General features: G+C 47.3%; 1 protein-coding gene across 4 annotated transcripts in view; it reads right to left on the minus strand.

Annotated features, from left to right (window-relative positions):
• Positions 1-744: 744 nt before the first annotated feature.
• The window catches only part of Slc13a5 (solute carrier family 13 member 5), a 24,826-nt gene continuing 11,018 nt past the window's right edge, over positions 745-14,552 (minus strand). For 2 of the 4 annotated variants that reach the window (XM_031352876.1, XM_031352880.1), the window contains 7 exons: positions 11,070-11,291; positions 10,163-10,263; positions 9,024-9,142; positions 6,451-6,612; positions 3,843-3,980; positions 2,267-2,354; positions 745-1,746 (listed from right to left, as the gene is read on the minus strand). In XM_031352876.1, the coding sequence (XP_031208736.1) occupies positions 1,643-1,746; positions 2,267-2,354; positions 3,843-3,980; positions 6,451-6,612; positions 9,024-9,142; positions 10,163-10,263; positions 11,070-11,291 (934 nt within the window). In that variant the 3' untranslated portion in view covers positions 745-1,642. Of the gene's footprint in view, positions 2,355-3,842; positions 3,981-6,450; positions 6,613-9,023; positions 9,143-10,162; positions 10,264-11,069; positions 11,292-14,552 lie in introns of all 4 variants that reach the window. The other 2 variants (XM_031352877.1, XM_031352879.1) reach the window with 2 other exon arrangements.

The raw sequence follows: 14,552 nt of genomic DNA on the forward strand, positions 1-14,552 counted from the left end.
CCCTCTTCCACTATGGGTCCTGCCCTCCAGAAGCTTATTTGAGCCCTCAGCTTGGTAGTGTCTAGCAGTAGAGTCCTCCACCCACCCTACCAAACCCTTTCCTCTCCACGGGCCATCCTATTTGAGATGCTCTACTGCCCCAGTGTGGAACACTGCATCAAGCATATGCCTATTCTATATAGGCAAGTCCTTGACCTTTTGGTCATACTCGTGGTGACCTGTTCTGGCTCAGCCATTGGCGGTGGTTCTAGAACCCAAGAGCAGTCAGGAGCTGTTGGTCATAGTAGGGCTGTGGAAACCAGAGAGTTAGGTAAGGAGAGGCTGTCTATGTGATATGGGAGACAAGAATTCACTATTTTGATCACACTTTCCTCGGGAAGAGTCTGAGGGAAGGGACCAGTTCTGTCTGTTTCAGCACTGTCCTGAGTCCATCTCATGTTTAAAGATCTTCCCTGGCTAAGCAGGACCTTAGGGTAGACTGGCTCTCAGCCACCTACCTTTCCCTATAAGCCCAATAAGCCCAAAGTCCTTCATGGGTAGAAAGAGAAAAGGAGAGGCCTGTCTTTATGGGACCCCAAACTGCCACTAGCTGGACCTAGAGTTCATCCCCTGGATACTCTGAGCCTTGTTTTTCTTCAAGGATGAGCGAGGATCCTAACGCTGGCCATCTCACAGGGTAGCGGCAAATATGGAATATGATAACTGGTAAGTTCCCTAGGTCCAGGAAAGCCAGGCACCCAGGAGGAGGACAGAGAGCAACTGTTTATTCATCTGCCTCCCTCTGTCTTCACAAGGCACAAAATCACAGACTAGTCAACACATTGGAACTTTCCATAGCAGACAGAGTATTTGACAAGAGCAAGCCTTCAACAGTGTGGTCAGGAGTCATCCCTCCCGAGGAGCCAGACACATACTTGATCTTTGATGGGGACTCCTTGGGTCCCCATACTGTCTTCTGACATCCGTGGACTGTATTGCAGAGCAAATCAAGCAAGGAAGAGGGCATCACTGAAAGAGCTATGGAGAGCTTCCTCTCCTGTCTCCCTTTCATGTGAGGGGTCCTATGGGTTCCCATGGACACTCTGCTCAGTCAGTTTACTCTGGCAGGGTCTGTCTGCTCAGACTCCAACAAGCACTGCTCATTCTCAGCCATGCTCTGTTGCCAACAGGCCTGGCCACAATGCACAGACAGCAAGGGAAAGGCCTTCCCAGAGGAGCTCAAGAGTCCAACAGGACAGACAAAATGTGCAGCCCAGCAGCTCATGGAAATGAGTTGCTAAATCTGCTCTGGATCTAGCCAAGGGAAGACTTAGGTATCCCACTTTAACACCATCCCCCAAAGAGACATCATGTGTCCATCCTTGAAGTGTGATCCCAGCCACATCAGGCTGGCAGGATGAGCATTCCCAGAATGATCGAACTGAGCTCCATGGAAAAAAACAGGGGTTTTCTGGGGAGCCTTAGACAGGGGGATCTAGGGGCTCAAGGAGGCTCAGTAGGGAGCTGGGAAGGGAGTTCAAACTGTTAATGAATATGAAAAGAGGCAAGTAAGGGACAGGTCAGCCAAGGCTGGGCAGGAATGCCACCAATGTTAGCACCTCAGGTTGCTCAGTGGTGATGGCACCATGCAGAGTCCGAGTCTTCAGGGGGCCATGACTCCTACTCTCACTCTTGACAGTGGGAAGTGTTCAAGATCAGAGTTCTGTCCTGGATGGGAAGTTCCTTCATGGTGATAGAGATGATGATCTGGGGACATCCAGAAGAGGCAAGGCAGGGGGGAGGGGGGAATGGGCTCTCAGCCTGGTGATCCAGCCACCCCACCCCACCCCCGTGTGGTGTGAAGACCCTGGGAACAGGCATGTGAGAACTGGGAGCCCAGCATGGAGCCATAGTCTTTCAAAGCCACATGGCACAGGATTTGAGCCCTGGTCCCTCTGTTTCCTGCCTGTCCCAGGAAAGATGGAAGGGTCCTAGGAAAGATGGGCCTTACGACCTCTCAAAAGGGTTCTGAGCCTATCTCCTGAGCCTATCTTCCCGTCGCCCATTGCCATCTCTGAACCTGAGCCTAGAGGAAGAGGTGGCTAGTTGGCTAGATCTCCTTGGGGTGTTGACATCATTGGATCACACAGCATGTGAGCACTAGTGTTCTGTGCAAGGTGTGCCATAAGATTCATAGTCCTCAGAAGGGTTTGGGAGGCTTGCTTGTGCTCTTGTGGCTCTTCTTAAGTCCTAATACTTGATGAATTTGCCCAGTCAGGAAACTGACCCAAATTAAACACAGCCCGTCCCCAGGTGTTGACTGACAGAGACACAGTTAAGACTCCAAGGAAGTTCAATATGAATCCAGTTTTCACCTAGGGAATAAAAACAGAATCAGTCAGCAACTCGGGTCTTGGCTGGGCCTTGTGTTCCTGCACTCTGGGCTCCTCTCATCTCCGGACAAAGCAAATTAAGTGTTACTGTTGCTGAAGGAATCCCTGGCAAGGAGCCAGCACAGGTGGGTTCTCTACATCCATTATGATGTTGGGAAGTGACTTCAGAGAGCTGGTGTAAGACATCAACCACATCTTGTGACCCTCCCATAGCTCTTTCTGCCACCCACTTTGTATACCTTCCTGACACTCATGAGTCATTACTCCAACACCCCAGCATGGAATTTTTCCTGTGGTCCAGAATCAAATCTGCAGTGTGTGGCTTCTGGGATCTATGTACATAATGAGAATATGCACGAGGAGCCCCCAGAATGCCCTGATAGAGGCTCATTAATAATTGACTGGTTAAGGTAAGGACTAGTCTGGCGTCCCACTCTTACCTACTCAGCTCATCCCCAACCCAGAGCCACAGAGTTGTCCTTCCCCCATCAGAGGTGAGAAAGCCAAACCTGGCTTGTAAAGCTTTACCTGTGATTATATTTGCTTCCAAGGCATCACACTGACTCCCATGAAAACGGGCTCCCCATTATGTGTCCCCTTTTCATATACCCTACAAGCCTCTCTGACTACTGTGCTCCTCCTGGATGTCCTCGGTGTTCTTGCTAATTATGGTTCTACTGCCATGTGAGGGCTCCATCCCTTCCAAGTGTTCAGCCAGGACTTCCCTGGGACCTACAAAAGTTTGTCCAGATAGGGGTTTCTAGCACCTCCATGGGAACAGATGCTATATGAAATATGAGATCATGTCCATAAACAAGAAGAGATACACCATAAACAAAAATGACAGCTATAGGCTTAGGTGTCCTGTGGTGCTCTCAGATCCCATGATGCCCTCTGTCATTCTCTCCTTGTGTATGTGCAGGTGTGCTCACTTGTGCTTGCATGTTTGTGGGCCAGGGGCTGTCTTCCTCTATAATTCTCTGCCTTTAAATATTTCTTAGATTTGTTTTATATGTATGAGTGTTTTGCCTACATGTGTGTATGTGTACTATGTTTGTGCCTAGTCCATGAAGAGTTATGGATGCATGTAAACCACATTGTGGGTGTTGAGGAACGGAACCTGGGTCCCCTGTAAGAACAATGAGTGCTCTTAACCACTGGCACCATCTCTCCAGCTCTCTGCTTAAGTTTTCTGAGACAGAGTCTCCTCTCCCCACTGATTCAGCTATACTGACTGGCCAAGGAGCCCAAGGTCCTCCTGTGTTTGTCACAACCATGCCTGGCTTTTAGTGTGAGTGCTGAGAACACCAATTTAGGGCATCATGCTTGCACAGCAAGCTCTTTACCAACTGAGCTATTGCCCCAGCCCTATATGACATCCTTTTGAAACTCACACATCATTCATAAATGAGACATCCCTTATACCAGTAATATCATCATCTAATAGGTGAAAATAAAAGGGGCTATTACCATGTCAATAATTTTGAGGTGTCCGTAGGCAAACACGATGGCATTTGGTGGGGTAGCCACAGGCAACATGAAGGCAAGTGATGCGCTCAGGGTACAGGGAATCATGACATACAGTGGATGGATGCCGATGGAACGAGCCTGGAGAGACACATGGCGTTGTGACTCAGTACAGCACACACAGAAGCTCCCAGACCGTACGTCACAATCATTCCCGAAGGCCTGGGTTACAGCCCAACCTTCACATCTGTGTCTGGCTAGTCCCATAGAGCTTTGTGCTTCTCTGCATGATAACTACTGACCACAGATGGCTGAGCTCAGAGGCTACCCCCCTTGGAGGCCTTTTAGCTGCAATTTAGTCCTTATATTTTCTAGGGTCACTTACTGTGAGCCAGAAGCCATAGTGGACCTCTAGATTGCATTAAATCTTAAAATGTACTGTGAGCCATCTTTTGTCGCAAACAGAGGCATCTTACAGAATTAGAAGCACTACTTACCTGCAAATGCTTCCACGGGATCCCTTTGTATTGGGGACCTGGTGTCCACCTTTTTCATTCTACATATTAAAATTCTGCTAATTCTATCATCATAGGGTCTGTATTCATTATGTTATTTAGTGAGTAAATAACATAGTCTAAATAGCTGTCAAAGAGATGCTTGATCATGCATGTTTTCACATGTAAACATGTCTGCAGGGATCTCACTATAACAATTTGACATCAAAATTTGGGAAAATGACCTCCTGGCCAGCAACAGCGGGATACTGTATTCAAGCAGCACCACTCGCAGTTCGCTTTCCTCTTGTGGGTGTCCAGGCAGGAACATGGAGGGCCTAATGGTAGTTCTGGGCAATTTTACTCGGAGTTTTGGCTTCTAGAAGAGCCTCCTCTTTTTTTATTTGTTTGTTTGTTTTTTTTTAATTTTACATGCATGAGTGTTTACCTGAATGTATATTTGTGTATCACGTGTGTGTGGTGCCTGAGGATGCCAGAAAAGGGTGTTAGACTCCTGGGACTGGAGTTACAGATGGTTGTGAGCCTCCATATGGGTGCTGGGAATCGAACCTGGGTCCTTTGCAAGAGCAGCTAGTGCTCTTAATCACTGATCTATCTTTCCAGCCCCACAACAGAACTTATTTTCAAAGGACCAGCTGCCTCCTTAGAGTAAAGCTTGTATTTGCCTAGCTGGGGCTCTTTGTGCTCACAGGGTTCACAGGAGAGATGACAAAGCCAGACTTTGCTCAGGAGAGGAGTATCCCCATTGTGTGCCCAGCACCAATAGACCTTGCTCCCCATTCTTGATCCCCTCCTCCCTGTCCTCCTCTACTTGTCTTCTTCCTCTCCTCCTTCTCCTCTCCAGTCCTCCTCCTCCTCTTCTTCCCTCTCTACACTTTCCTTCTTTAGTTCCTTAACTGTGAGCAGCCTGCTTAGGGAAGGAGACAGCTACCTTTCTATTTTAAACACTTCTATCATCCCTGGGAATAGAAAAAAAACCTCTCAGGTTTGCTTTTTTTTTTTTTTTTTTTTTTTTTTTTTTTTAAACTGGATGTCCCATGCTGCTTGGATGGAAATTTACCAACTTCAACTTCAGCACTGGGCTTAGATCTTTTGTGAGTCTGTCTCTGAACTCAGACTAATCACAGCCTTCTCCTGTTCCTCTCCAGGGTAGACTTCAGTGGCTTCCTCTTTCAGGTTCTCCGTAGCCCATGTATGTCTTAGGACTCTCATCATACTTCTAGGAGGGGGCTCGGGTCTTCTGGTGCTTCCTGGACCCTCTAAGGTCGCATCTTTGATGTGGGACAGAGGAACATAAGAACAGATGACAGCTGATTGCCCTACAGGCTTAGCTTCCTCCTCAGTTCCCAGCTCACAATTGAGCTTGCCCATAGAACACTGGAATCAACATTTGACAGCCTTTCCTTCACTGCCTCCATTTTCTGTCTCAGATCTCAGTGACCCCTCTCTTCCCTGGGACATCTTCAGGCATGCCCTTTCCCTGCCCTGCCAGAAAGTCCTGTCCAGTCATCCCATTCTCAAGTCCTCACATCTCCTGGGCTTCTTTCTGTAGTCTCGGTTGGTGATCTATATCCTCCTCTCACCAATTTGAAAAATAGCCCAGATAGTTAGATTAATATAATATTTTGTGTGGTTGTTGCTTTGTGTGAGTATGTAGTGGTGTGTGTGGTACTGGTGACTGAACCCAGGGCCTTGCACATGCCAGACAAGAGCTGTCTTTTTATTTTTATTTTTGAGGTGGGGTCTCACTAACTTGAACTTACCCTGTAGATCATATAGACGTTGAACCTGCAACCATACTGCCCTCTCCTCCCAAACCATCTGGCCCACTGATACAATAAAGTTTAAGCACCTGGTCCACATCTGGTGCTTTGGGAGGTGGTGGGGAAATACAAAGAAGAGTGGACCAAGCAGTGAGGGAGAGCCTCAGGACCAGTGTATACAAGTCCACATCAGAACCAGAGCTACATCTTGGTCTTCAAGCCCAGTGAGGCTCCAGATCACAATTTTACTGCTTCTCTAGAGACTCATGAAATGGCCATGGGTTCACAACTTTCCACAAACTGTTCTTTTCTTCCCCCAGAAGAGTTACTTACCATGGAGGCAAAGATGGGCAGGAACAGGGTGGTAGTGGCTATATTACTTGTGCACTCTGTGATCACTGAAATAACACTGGACAAGATCAAGGTAATGAGAGCAGGTTTCACTGAGCTCAAGGGTTCCATTTTTCTTGCCATCCACTCGGAGAGCCCTGAAGTCTAAGAAGCACAGAGACCATCATTTCAGGGCTCCTGGCTTACAGTTCCTCCAGGGTCCAGGGAGCTCACTCCACTCCATTTACAATTCTCTTTCTTACACATAGGTAATAATCTAATCTATCCCTACAATTTTCCTTCCCCTCTTGCTCCATCCCTGCTCCTCTTCCTCCTTAATCTTTTGACTCCTACAACTTTGCTTGTGGCTCAGCTGATCTATTAACTAGATTCAAACATCAGAAGTCATCTGGAAGTGTCTGTTTAAATGTCCCCATGAGCACATCAGGCTCAACGTGCCTGTGCTGGCTAGCTTTGTGTGTCAACTTGACACAAGCTAGAGTTATCACAAGAAAGGACCCTCTCTCGAGGAAATGCTTCCATGAGATCCAGCAGTAAAGCATTTTCTCAATTAGTGATCAAGGGTGGGAGGGCCCGTTGTGGGTGATGCCATCCCTGGGATGGTAGTACTGGGTTCTATAAGGAATCAAGCTGAGCAAGCCAGGGGAAGCAAGCCAGTAAGTGCCATCTCTCCATGGCCTCTGCATCAGCTTCTGCTTCCTGACCTGCTTGAGTTCCAGTCCTGACTTCCTTTGGTGATGAACAGCAATGTGGAGATGTAAGCTGAATAAACCCTTTCCTCCCAAACTTGTTTCTTGGTCATAATGTTTGTGCAGGAATAGAAACCCTGACTAAGACAGTGCCCTAATCTAGAATCTGCTTCTTCCTCTGGGATCTGTAGCTGATGAACCCTTCATAACTGCTGGGAGTCATCCTGAAGGGTTTCTGTCCTGCTAATTTCTGGTACCTAGGCAGTCACAAGTCACCCTATATGGCTCTTCTCCATTCTCTCCCTTAGTCTTCCACATTCTTAAGGCTTAGAGAAATGATCTGAGCCAGAAATTGGAGAGTCTTGGAGCTCTGAGATAAGAGGACAAGAGCAGAAAGTGGACAGACAAGAGCCAAGGGCAGAGCCTGGGAAATGAGCATATTTGACTGAGAACTGAAGAAGAGCCAGCAGAGGTGGTTAAGCAGGGACCATGGAACAAGGAAGGTGGGAGAAAGAGGTATCCTAGAAGTCAAAATGGCAGCAAGTGTCCAGAAGAGAATGGGCTAGTTCAGAGGAGTCTGATGAAGACTACAGAGAGCTCACTGGTTCTTCTCTCCCTCTGCTGGCCTCACACCACCACTTAAGATGATAGGATAGCTGCTTTCAAATCTACATCTGACCAAGTCACTTCTGGCTGCTTCCCTTTGCCTTCAGATTCAAGGGCATGCATGCTATCCTTAAAGCAGACCTTAGAATGCTGACTTCTACAGCTTCATTGCCTCAACCAGGTACCTCTTTGATCTTATCTCACTTCATCCCAAAAGGATCTTGTAGACACACCCTGGTCTCTAAACTGCCAAGTCTTCAAAAACAGATACCATGTCTTCTGTACCTGGCCTATCATCAGGAACATACTAGAATGTTTGATGAGTAAAAGAAAATGCCACATGGGGAAAAGAATTTGTGGGTAGATGAAAGAGAGAGGGATAATTGGACTGGTGAATTTGTTCGTCTGAAATGTGTATTAAATTATATAAATATATGATCTATACATTAGGTTGGTGATATGGTTCAGTGGTATAGTGTTTTATGTGAGCTTGATCCGAAGCACAAAAGAGATAGCATGCATGTATTCGTGGTATGCCAGGCTTTGTCCAAGAGGCTAGGGAAACTGTAAACACGATACAGACCAAGTTTATCTGTTACATCACATTCCTGGGTGGGTGGAAAGATGGCTGGATGTGTTGGGTAGATACAGACATGGATAGAATGGGTGGATGGCTAGGAAGGAAGGAAGAATTAAGAAAATAGAAAGGAGAAAGGAAAGAAAGAAGGAACGGTGAATGAGTGGGATGGGAGGCATGGAAGGGAAGGAAGAGAGAGAGGGGAAGAGTGGAAGAGAATGACAAAGAAGAGCTAGAGGGAACCAGAGGGATGGGCTGAAGGGGATGGATGATGATAACTAACGCAGCCTCTTTGGCTGAGGAGATAGCTGAATTGCATTTTCTCTTAAAAGCTGATCTCCTATGCTGCTAAGTTCTTAACTAGAGAAAAGTTTTGAAATCCTGAAACCGTGTCAACAAGAAGTTCAGCAAATAGAGGATCCAAAGGACATGGTGAGAATATCCGTAAGGACTCAAAAGAGTCCTCGATGATAAATGCCTAAGATTCATCCAGGCTGCTGCATCCTCAGCCATGCTCACCCCTGCAGGACACTATTCATGACAACACAGAATTCCCTGCTTAAAGGCTATGTAGCTCTGTGGTGAAGTCACACAGCCACAGATTGAATGGGAGTAGGGGAGTGGATGGCGACATTTGCCACCTCTTAGTACAAGTCCAGGGCTACCTAGAGCTGTACACATACCTCACAGCCTTTTGCCATAGCAAACCCTCCCCCCAGGAGCAGCACAATGCCCCAGGGCACTTTATCTTGGGTGACTTTCCAGTCCAGCAGTGGTGGGGGATAGAACGGAGTTTTCTTTTCTGTGAAGAAAAAGCACACACATTAGAAAGTAAGAGACATGGTCAGGAAATATAAGCCAATAAAGATAATGAGGTACCAGTGCACACCTGCATATCAGCTAAAGTTCTCAATGGTCTCTGTACCCTTTTCTGGGGGAGGATTTGGTTATATGCTTGGCTGAGGGGAGCATAGTAAGTCAAAACCACCTTTTCAAAAAGGCTATTTGGTCATATATTTTAAAAACTATTTAGATATTTTAGGTCATCTGTATTCTTTTACTATGACAATGGCTTTCAGCCTAAAGAAACACCTTTGAAGAAAAAGCTATATCCAGAATATTTAACTTCTAATCACAAAAAGTTCAGGGGAAAGATTATTAGGGAGAAAAGGTATTTCTTACCAGGCCTGACGACCTGTGTATAATCCCCGGGACCCCCATGGTTGGAAGAAGAGAAATAACCCCCAAGAGTTATTCTCTGACTACCACACATGTACCATGGCTTATAGAAACACACACAACATGGGGGAGGGTTTGATTTTAAATTATTTTAAAGAAAAATTCAAAATGTCAAAATACTCCACAGCAGGGTGGATATAGGACCCCTGCGTGATGAAGTAACAGAGGTCAATTTGGTAGTGTAGTGGGAATGCTTGTAGTGAAACCCAGAGCCAAAATAAAATGCTAGACAATAAGGAGCAGGGTTCAGGCTCTGCGTGCTTGGATGACATCTTTATAGTGTGAATGCATATTACAAAACAGGAAAGGGAGAGAAAATATTGACAGCATGTTGGAGAATTTGAAACATCTACACCTGCTATATAAATAATATTTTACATGTTTAAATACAAGAAGAGACTACACCGTCTAGAGGATACACAAGTATCTTAACAAATCTCCATTTCCCTAGGCTTTGTAATGTGGCCAGTCCTGTTCAGTAGGACAGAATTCTCAGCCCCCTAGGCACAGGGGATATTCTATGGGGGCCCTTTGCTCTCAGGACCCCAGTCATGATGGCCATAAAGCCATGAAAGAACCTTACCTTCCTCAGTCTGGTTTCTGAAGTTGAACTTGGGCTTTTCTGAAGGTATTATGAAAAGCAAAATGGCCACAAAGATGGCCACTGTGGCATCCGTGATATGCCTGATAGGGAAGCACACAGAGGAACTCAATGATAGTCATACGACAAATTTGCCCCAATCCACAATTCCATGTGTAAATGCTCGTTCAGGAAGAAATGGGCTCTGTGAGGTATGAAAACCAGAGGCCCCAAAGGCTGGTAGGCTGAGTCTTAGGTGTAACTAATACCCTCAAATTCTTGGCCTCCAACTTTGGGTGAACTCTCCCACCCTCACCCCCGACAGAATCTTAGTCACGCCCACCCCTTCAGCCTACAATGCTCCATGGGTGAACATAATGATATCTCAACCATGAGATTTAGACTTCTGGATTCAGTCAACCTCAAGGACTCCGGTGCTAAGCTAAGTAACCAAGATGGAGTAGCCAGTTGCAGACAGCTACCTCCTCACCCACATCTTCTGCCTTTACTAGGATAGTCATTCCTCAACATTTGTTGTATGTTTCCCTAACAGAGGCAGGAGAGAATCCACATACCCAACTAGGTTTCTAAGTAACTGGGACGTATCTCGGGTAGGTTCTTAAGAAAGGAAGAAGGCAGAAACCAGGGCTCTAAGGAGCCAATAAACATTCCTGGTTTAGCCTTGTAGGGGACATGGGGGAGCCACAGAAACAAATGCACCCGTAGTTTCATCCTGAAGACCGATTGAAAGCAAATGCACCCCAAAGCCCACAGAACGGAATGTTCCTCTAAAGCCTAGCTCCAGAACACAGGGCCCAAGCTGTATCTTCCTCTTGCTGCCTGTTGGTGACAACGGTGACATTTAGACATCATTATGCTAAAACTAAGGTTTTCCTCCTCATCAACTTACTTAGTATGTCCCTCGACCCAGGCGATGGACAGCCAGCCAGGCATGAATCCAGGGTCTCGAGAGAACCACAGGGTGATAAGCAGGGTGAAGCAGAAGAGCACATTGCATTCAGGGTAGCTCAGGGGCCCCAGCTTCTTGTACTCCTCGATCAGCACCTTGTAGGCTGCGTTCTCAGTGCTTCTCCTCTTCTTCTTCTCACAGCAGATGCAAGTTTTTTTAAAACTAGACCACATAACGACAGAAGAAGGGCAAGGCAGATGGAATGACTGTGTGTGGGGTGGGGGGACTCGGCTTCTGGGATAGAGCCTGAGGGACTCACAGCAGGACACTGTGGCCAGATACACAGGCTGTCCAGATTACACTGGGGCCTGGGCAGGTCTCACCCTCCCCATTTCTTCTTCTGATTTCCTTCTGCTTCCCTCTCTACCCCCACCCCCTGCCTCAGATCGTCTTACAGAGAAATTGTTGAGAGGTAGAGCCTGAGAGCCTAGAGCACTTTCAGAGCCAGGGGTTGGGGGGCTGTGAGATAGTACAAAAGAGGGTGTACCACCATCTCAGTTGGGTCACAGGGACAGTGGTAGGAGAGGTTAAAACGCTGAGAGGCATGTGGGTGGGAGGATAGAACACATTACATTCATCAGTAGAGTTGACCATAGCCATGAGCAAAGGAAAGACTGACTGTGCTCCAGGGTCCCCAGCTATGAAGGCTATGGGAAGTTCTGGAGCCTTCATGATCCACCTATGATCCCCACGCTTTCCCATCACATCCTGGAGCTGCCTTCCACATGGCCAAAGGTATAAGACTAAGGGTTCAAGAGACGTAGAGTAGGCAGCATCTAAGGCTGAGACCGGAAAGAAGCCAGCCTAGGCTCTACTTTTTGGCTGGTTCCTTAGGATGTTCCACTGGAATATAGGCCTGCTGGGATGGCTTACATGGCCTCCCCTCAGGTGGTGTTGGCCTGAAGTGGTAAAGAGGAGGCAGATTTATGGGGGAAGGTGACTGGGTAACTGGGGTTACTAATGAATAAAATACAGGCTTTAATGCAGAGAATATGTCACACATATATCCCACCTCTGTTGGCCTCAAAGCAGTGGAGTAAGGCCATTGTCCACAGAGAGCTCTCCCCTCCAGAACCCTTTCGAGGCCCCAGCATCAAAGTCACAGAAGGGCTGTGCTGATGAAAATGGTTGGTTCCCACAGCCATGCTGAATGTGAACCACTTTTGAGGGCAGTGTGGCAACATCAGCCCCAGGGACATGACTGCCTCCCAAGAACACCAGGACATCAGAACTTGGCCTCCTGGTGTCCTTCAGGATCAGGGAAGGAGGCAGAAGCAGTGAGGACCTTATGTCTACAGTCAGCTGAGACCTCCATGCTAAACTGAGGAAGGCCTTCCTCATAAGACATTCAGTGTAGGGATGGCTCTGCTGGCTTGAGTGGGGACCTGTCTGCCATCACTGGCTCCATTGTCTATGCTCTTCTAAGCACAGACCTGCCAGTACCTGCCAGCTTAGAGACTTCAGACCTGTTCCAGGGACTCCTGATTTCCAGGATAAGGGCTGGCCTTGGTATTTCTAGCTGCCTGGCATGGAACAAGCAGTGAGAAGCCTGGGCCTAGCTGGTGCTGGAAAAAATGTTCCTGATAGCACAGACTCTGGGGTTGAGTGTGATAATCAATCTTCTGATGCTGGCCACTGTGGTGGTAACACCCCCCCCACACACACACACAACCCTTGTTTAGTTTTACTGAGCAACTTCTCCTCTAGATTCATTTTATCTGGTAGCCCATAAGACAGGCAAGCGGATCCTGTGGACGTCCTGACATTCTATTAAGGACCACAGAGTCCTGCCGAAGAGTGGCCTTCACTATGGGGCATCACAGTGACCTGGACAGGGGGAACTCTGGGTCCACAAGTACCCCACGATGGTGCCAGACAAAAAGAACTCTCAGAAAGAACACTCGTTCTGTTTTCAGCTGAGCCTGGTCATGATGCTGGAGTTGGAGACAGTTAAAATATATCGCATCATTCTTAGTGGTCCTGGGTAAAAGTCTGTCACTACCCATGAACTCAAGCAAAACAAGCTTTCTGCCATGACTCTGATACTGTTGCAAGTGAGAAACTTAAGAATGGTGAAGACACGAGGAACAGTAGAGGTTCCTCCTGTGGCTATGAATCGTGGTTCTTGGTTTTACCCCACTTGGTCAAAGATGCATGGTGCGACCACCAGGGTCTGGATGGGGTGTGCTCCTGTTTCTGCTGAGCCATTCTCTACCTTTCCAATCTGGGGTGGGAACTAGGCTGCCTGCGAACCGCACTCCACTTGGTGTCTGAGTCATAGTGCCATGCCAAGGAAGACTGAGGTAGAAGAAAGCCACGCTCCTCCACTCCCTGCAGCCAGAAGTCCTGATATATTCATGGTAATGCTATTCAGAATTCCCATGGTCCACAGGAACAGTGGAAACTGTGCAGAGCTGTGTGAACCACACCTGGGGCTGCTAGCTGAGCTTTCGTGCCCCTTGTGTCCCTGTCACCAGCTAGCTGGGAGGCTCATGGTGTCCTAATAGTCTTGTTGCCCAGCCAACTCCATCTGAATACTTGACCTTAGGGTTTTAGGGACATCCAAGGCCATAGGGAATCCTCCTAACACCAGGATAGCAACCCTTTGCATGTGCCCTGGAGCTGACTGACGGAATCCAACCTCAGGCCTACCACTTCCATGCCGTACAATGTGTCAAGAGCTATATAACTTCTCTAGCTGTTTTATCTGCATATTGGCAATAACCATACTAGCACTAACTTCACACTTTATGTTGTCATGAAGATTAAGTCATAAATGTATAGTGCTTAAAATAGTGTCTGGCATGCAACATGTCTCCTGTCCTTTTCTTTTGTCTGTGCTGGTAACAGACTCCAAAGCCTTGTACTATGGAAGTACTCTACCACTGGGCCACACTCTTAACTCTTGGGGTTTTGTTTGTTTTTCTTGTGCGTGCATTCGTGTATGTGTGCGTGTGTGCATGTGTGTGTGTGTGTGTGTGTGTGTGTGTAAGAGAGAGAGAGAGAGAGAGAGAATGTCTCTCTGTGTATATATCCACATGCTATAGTGCAATTTGTAGGATCAGCTCTCTCTCACCATGTAGGTATTGGGGAATCAAACTCAGATCATCAGGTTTGGCAGCAAGTCTCTTTACCTGATGACCCTCTGTACCACTGCTGGCCCTGTGCTTTTAGTTTGTGAGACAAGGCACAGGCTCCCTGGTGGTTCCTACCAACAGCTTTTCCTCCCAGTGTGGCACAGTCACCATTGTGCCACTGGTAAATTTGTCTTTTAAAACAACAGCTTAGCCAGGTGGTGGTGGTGGTAGTGGCGTATGCCTTTAGTTCCAGCACTTTGGAGGCAGAGGCAGGTGAATCTCTGAGCTCAGGGCTAGCCTGATCTACAGATTAAGTTCCAGGATAGCCAGGGCTACACAGAGGAAC

The sequence above is a fragment of the Mastomys coucha genome, unplaced genomic scaffold (assembly GCF_008632895.1).
Source record: "Mastomys coucha isolate ucsf_1 unplaced genomic scaffold, UCSF_Mcou_1 pScaffold5, whole genome shotgun sequence".
NCBI classification, from domain to species: Eukaryota; Metazoa; Chordata; class Mammalia; order Rodentia; family Muridae; genus Mastomys; species Mastomys coucha.